Raw genomic sequence first — 6,873 nt, 5'->3', positions numbered from 1 at the left:
TTAAAGTGTTGGAATATGGCCATGTACCTGGGTAGAAATGCAAAGGACTTATCCAGTTACCATAAATAATTTCAAACGCACGTTTGCGTCCCAGAAAGGCCTTTCTTTTGGTAATGGTACACCCATATTCCTGGTGGACAGATGTTATACACTCTTTGATCTTGTACCTTATGGACGCTTCAATATGTGGAATCACGACAAGAGAAATCAAGTCAACATCCAAGTTAAAGTGATTCCCACTGAATGTGTTCATTTCACAATTGTGGGTGCCAATGTATTTACCCACAACCCACATATTTGTTTTCTTCTTCCTCACACGCATAATCCAATTACAGCCCGCAAATCATCTACGGCAAATAACCTTGTATACATCCAGAGATGACTCTGCTACCATCATCTCACGACACTCTTTTATGTTGTACATTCGCACCTCCCTACTTAGACGCGCTTTATCATGAAAAAGCATGCTTTTTGACAACATTGTTGCTCTAGATTCATCCCACATTGCTATCCGAATTTCGTCAATATCCCTTGTGAGGGCATCCGCATCCGGCATACTTGGCAAATGATCAAGGTAGGGAATCTCCCTTGAATGAAATGATACGTGGGACCCGTACACTCTTGGTCTAACGGGAGGTAGAGCATGCTCCCTCGTCAAATCAAGTTCAACATTCTCTTCCTCATCATCATCACCCTCATCAGGGAATGGGTGTGTCATCTCCAGACTCATCGGCATTGTTGTCATAATCACTATTCTCTTCCTGATTCTGTGCATCTTCCAAATCCCGATTAAATATGTCGTCTTCGGACAATTGAGTAAGGACAGGACCTTCAAGTTGCTAGTTTTCACTGCACAACCGATAAAATAATAAGTTACTCAAATTGATCCAAACTTTACATATAGCTTTATCAATTCACTTACAAATCATAATGTGTTGATATCCCATGATGGACATTATCCTGTTGATGATGACTGCCGGATGGACCACCATGATTCAACACACCAAAACTAGGCATATTCCAAGTGGCGTTGGTTCATAACTTGTAAAATTCATATCTGGCCGGTATTCCCTGTGGATATATGACTGTTAATACAAATTCAATGCATAAAAATATACATCTTAACACAAAGAAAAATTGAAGTTTACCAATCGGATTATGGATCATGTAAACTATGAGACAAATTATTTCGTCGCTCCTCATTCGCTCGTGGAGATAAGTTTAAATCATGCCAAACTCTTTCACTCAGAACTTGTTCGGCTAAAACTGCTCCAAAATAACCACCCGATGATTGAGGGATATCCCTACTTTGCGCAACCCCATTATTGCGAACGTCTTCAGCCTTGACTTACATTTTCAACAGTTTTATCACAAGAAATTTCCAATATTCATCCGAAGTCCTCAAAAAATCTCTTAGAGTTTCATCGTCTTCCATGTTAAACTCAGCATAACAAGAAACCCCTTGCGGAGTCACAGAATACAGATATCTTCCGGTTACTTTAATATTCACCGAACGTTTGCCCACACTCATTTTTTTTACATAACAACGATACCAATGTATCGTACTCCATTGTAAGTGGCAACTTAATATGATACTGTGGAGATAAACTATAGCTTACTGAGTTATTCGCCACCACAACCCCCTCTCCCCCCAATATAATGAAACCCTAATTCTTCGTTCTTCAGACATTATGACAAAATGCAAAATAACTTAACGAATTTTTTTTTAGAAGACTTGAAAATATTTATGAATGGATTTTTATAAAATCCTTAACCTCTTTAAATAAGGCAATAACCAATCCAGAGATATAATTATTTGAGGTATGGCGCCTTAGCTTAAGGCGCTATACCCAGTTGAATTATTGTTATGTCAGTTAAGCCCACAAAAATTATTGGTGGCCCCACATAATATATATAGTGCGGTACGTTAGGGCTTTATATATATAACGCCTTATATAAGAGCTCTATATTTAATTGGGCAAACGACTGTTAAGGTATAACACATTTAGCTAAGGCTTTATATATATATGGGTCACCGATTTTTTTTCCACACATTTTGATTCTTTGAATCCAAAAGAATCATTTTTTTGGTTCCGGACTCCATGTGCCTCTTATGAATAAAAGCAGAAGAAAAAGGCTACTTACTGACAACTACCTTACCGCAGATATTGTGATTTTCTTTTTCCTCTCTTCTTAAGCCCTTTTCCTTTGGTTTGGCGTACTGTGCTTCAATGAAGGCTCATGGTCCTATTTATAGTTGCTAGAAGGATTTTTCCTGATCCCCTAAGATGAGCAGCGATTGTAATCTTCTCAAAAGAACAAGATTTTATCACCTAAAGGATAGGGGAGGATAATAGAGTGGGGAGTTATCAAAGGAGATTAGATAAAGCTGAAGAGATAGGGATTGAGGGTAGCTGAAGCCTGAATTCAAAAGGGGAGGGGGAGAAATTAAAATGTAGCGGAGGAATAGGGGACATCGCAACTTACAAATTAAGGAAAGAATGCTGTCACTTTGAAAAGAATCAGGCGATAAAATGCCTTGTATAACCGAAGTAGGTAAAATATGTTGATCATTGCAAATTCTAAACATTAGCATTATTATATTATTCGAATGTTAAAGTTTGAATTAAAAGATGGACTTAGCAACAATATTAACAAATTAACAAATTTCCATTAGCTGAATGCACTTTTCGTACCTAAGGACATTATTGGTACTTCAATCCTAATCTTCGAAAGTCAAAACTACTATAAGACTTGAAGTAGGAGGTATTTGTAAGTATTTGAATTTTATTGAATTTAAATTCATAAAATAATTTGGACCATATAAATTCAAGATATCAATCCAAATAAATATTGTGGCTAGTAAATTTGACTAATTATTTAAATTCAATACATATGTGTTGTGCTAGTCTACTAAATGGGATTACAAATTAAATGATTAGCACACTTCATTAGCCCAAAGTCTAAATGGCTATTAGCCCATCTTAAAACTCAGGCTCATGCCACGTGTCAAGTGATGTTGCAATCCAAGTCAAAAGAACGAGCTAATAAAATCAAAATCACATGTCAAATGATGTGATAATTCCAACCAAATAAATGAGCCAATGAAATCGTGTCACGTGTCAAGAAGGTGACAATCCAAGTCAAATCAATAACCAATAGAGTTGTGCCAAGTGTCTAGATGATATTGGTCAGCTCAAACGGACCGATCAAATCGCAGAACCACACCACTTCCTACAAATAGAGGTCTTCATAAAGCTAGAAGACATCAGAATTGATAACAAGAAGCAAGCAGAGAGCTCGTGGATCAAACATACAGATTTCTCTATAAGCTACAAGTTCAAGTTCAAGATCAAGAACGAAGCCAAATCAAATACCAAGACGTTCAAGATCAAATTACTTGTTCGTGATCAAATCCAAATTCAAGTTCAAGAAAGAGATTCAAGACCAAGCTCTACAAGCCCTTGAATCAAAATTAAAGTTAATCTCATCAAGATAGTTTATATTCCTGAAGAATACCACAGAGATTATAACACTTTTATTTATTGAAATCAAATATTATATTTGATACGCAATTTTCCAGTGTTTGATTATTTATTTTTCGCGAGCAAAAATTTGTTGTTACGGACATTTTTAAACTGCAAATTCCAAACAAAGAGGGAAACAGAAAAGAAAAATTTGAAAAAACCGCGCTTCCGTTTCTCTGGGTAATGGAAGCTTTGTCTGTTTCTCAGTCATGCTAGCAAAGCCGCACTTCTTACATGTCCGCCTACGTTTGCCTTTCTCAGAATTTGCGCTTCCGAATCTTAAATACTCAACTTCTTCAAACACCCTTTTGAACGCCGGCGCTAAAACAAACAAATTCTTGATTTATTGTAACACCCAGATCGCACATAATGGCCGAAACGGAAACATTAAAGAAGCTGAATCCGTTTTCAACCGTATGCCCACCAAAAATATCGTTTCTTGGACCGCAATGCTTACGGCATATTCCCAAAACGGGCAACTCAAGAAAGCTCGTGCACTGTTCGATGAAATGCCTGAAAGAAGTGTCGCTTCGTGGAATGCGATGCTGACGGCTTATATGAGGAATAGAGTTGAAATTGATGGGATATTCAGTTTTTTTCAGCTGATGCCGGAGAGAAATTCGGTGTCTTTTGCGGCGATGATTACGGGGTTTGTTAATGCAGGGAGGTTTGATATGGCGGAGAATTTGTATAATCGGACTCCTATGGTTTTGCGGGAACCTGTTTGTTCGAATGTACTGATAAATGGGTATTTGAAAGTTGGAAAGTTAGACGATGCAGTTCGTGTTTTTGATGGTATGGTTCGAAAAGATATTGTTTCTTGTAGTGCAATGATTGATGGGAACTGCAAGAATGGGAGAGTTATTGAGGCTCGGGAGTTGTTTAATGCGATGAAAGAGAAGAATGGGGTCACTTGGGGTGCTATGATTGATGGGTATATGAAAGTTTGCTGTTTCGGAGATGGGTTTGAATTGTTTCTAAGAATGAGAAGGGAAGGTGATGCGAGACTGGAGCCTACTATAATAACAATCATTTTAGAAGCTTGTGGAAGATTTAGTAAGCATCAGCAAGGTTATCAAGTCCATGGACTGGTTACTCGCTTGGGTTTTGAATTTGATGTTTTCTTGGGTAATTCATTGATCACTATGTACTCTAGATTTGGTTGTGTAGATGCAGCTAAATGTGTGTTTGATTCGATGTTAAGGAAAGATGTCATTTCGTGGAATTCTCTTATTACTGCTTTTGTTCAAGCTGGAAATCTTGAAGAGGGATATGAGCTTTTTAAAAGGGCTCCGGAAAAGGATGTTGTTTCTTGGACAGCCATGATCACAGGGTTTTCTGAAAAAGGGTTGACTGAAAAATGTGTTGATCTATTTGCAATGATTCCCGAGAAAGATGATGTTGCATGGACAACTCTTATCTCTAGTTTTGTAAATAAAGGGGAATATGAGGAGGCTTTTCGCTGGTTTATTAAAATGCTTCAAAGTGCCGTTAGACCAAATCCTCTAACTTTAAGTAGTATACTTAGTGCTTCAGCTGGTCTGGCAATGTTAAATCAAGGTCTGCAAATTCATGCTTGTGTTATGAAAATGAATATGGAGTTAGATTTGTCTATCCAAAGTTCTCTTATCTCAATGTATTCCAAGTCTGGAAGTTTAGATGATGCCTACAGGATCTTTAAATTCATAAATTTCCCGAATATTGTTTGTTTCAATGCAATGATTACTGGATTTGCCCAAAATGGCTATGGCAAAGAAGCACTTAAGTTGTTTGACCAGTTGCGGAATGAAGGTGAGCAACCTAATGGTATCACTTTTCTAGGGGTACTTTCAGCCTGTATGCATGCTGGGCTCGTAGAAGAAGGATGGAACTACTTCAAATCCATGAGATCATTATACAACATTGAACCGGAGCCTGATCATTATACTAGCATGGTTGATATCCTCGGACGAGCTGGTTTACTTGATGAAGCAGTTGATCTAATAAATTCGATGCCATTCAAGACACATTCTGGTGTTTGGGGTGCTCTTCTAGCTGCCAGCAAGACTCACTTGCGTCTTGATCTTGCAAAGCTTGCAGCTCATAGAATTTTGGACTTGGAACCAAGTAGTGCAGCTCCTTACGTGGTCTTGTCAGACCTGTATTGCATTGTCAGAAAGAAGAAAGATGAGGAACAAGTTAGGCTGGCAAAGAAATTGAAAAGAATAAAGAAATATCCAGGTTGCAGTTGGGTTTTGTTGAAAAACAACGTTGGTTTATTTCTCTGCGGAGATCAGTCCCATTTGAACTTTAAAGAGATCAGCTGCACATTGTGGACAATTATGGATGAAATGAAACAATTAAGTTGTATAGACCATGACTTGTTACCACTTTAAAAAATGATAATTTGTGTCAGAAAAGGATGTCCTCAATTTTAACGCTTGTCCACCAAGACAACTAAAATGAAACTGTCATTTGCATGCCTTTTATCCATATACTTTTCTTGGATGGTTGAAGAGGATAAGGGATGTATTAGCAAAAGGCTGTAGATATTTTAAGATGTCAGTTTGGGTTCTATAGATAAGTGATACCCTATGGAAGAAATTTCATGAAGTTCCTAAAGGGAATTACCAGACATTGTCCATTCTGCAGCATTTGGCAAGTGGAATTATGAAAAGATTGCCATCCTGACATCGAATCAGCGAGATGATGATATGTCAATTTTCTCCATAGTTCAAAAGGTGGTTCATAGTTATCATCACTTGCATGGTCCTCCTGTTAATGTTTTACTGCGGAGATACAGAATGTACAGCTCGCCCTTCTATAGAGAGGTGGCCGTTTCTCCCAGGTTAGTTCATTCATTCCTAGTTACCACAATTTCTATATACTTTGAAAATAGAGAGGTAGAGTTAGGAGCTCAACATTGGAAGAGTGGCCTCACTTATCTTCGGGAAATCGAGTTAGCTATTGTGGCTGTTTATCACGCAAAGTGTATTTTGAGGCCATTTATTCACTCAATAGGTTAGTAATTGTGTTCCTAACTTGAAATGTGTCTTTACATTTTTGAAGCTGCAAGTCTGCGACCGTTTTTTGCTCATCTCTTAAGTAAATTTCTTGTATAGGAATTATTCACAGCATAACCTTCATAGACAGGAATTATCACAGCATATGCATAACCTTAGTATCCTTGAGATTGGTAGTAGCTTCAGTAAAAGACAGACAAGGAAGACAGCATATTTGCTGCTACACCTCCACTAGTCACTTCCTCTGTCACATTGCTGATGAAAGCCACTGTGGCACTGGCAGCTACAGCAGCAGATGCCCCTAAAATAACCATTCCACTATCTTCTGTTGCACTGCTTTTGCG

At 37.9% G+C, this 6,873-nt stretch overlaps 1 protein-coding gene across 1 annotated transcript; it reads left to right on the top strand.

The window, feature by feature from the left end:
- The first annotated feature begins 3,286 nt into the window (after positions 1–3,286).
- Positions 3,287–6,597, top strand: LOC104119437 (pentatricopeptide repeat-containing protein At1g53600, mitochondrial). Its single transcript, XM_009630952.4, has one exon. The coding sequence runs from the start codon at positions 3,737–3,739 to the stop codon at positions 5,900–5,902; it is 2,166 nt and encodes a 721-aa protein (XP_009629247.1). The 5' UTR covers positions 3,287–3,736; the 3' UTR covers positions 5,903–6,597.
- Positions 6,598–6,873: the final 276 nt, after the last annotated feature.

The sequence above is a fragment of the Nicotiana tomentosiformis genome, chromosome 6 (assembly GCF_000390325.3).
Source record: "Nicotiana tomentosiformis chromosome 6, ASM39032v3, whole genome shotgun sequence".
Lineage (NCBI taxonomy): Eukaryota > Viridiplantae > Streptophyta > Magnoliopsida > Solanales > Solanaceae > Nicotiana > Nicotiana tomentosiformis.
This window is presented reverse-complemented; position numbering and strand designations above follow the sequence as displayed.

Coding starts and splice junctions, on each gene's coding strand:
- LOC104119437 (XM_009630952.4), top strand. CDS start 3,737: ATGCTAGCAAAGCCGCACTTCTTACATGTCCGCCTACGTTTGCCTTTC.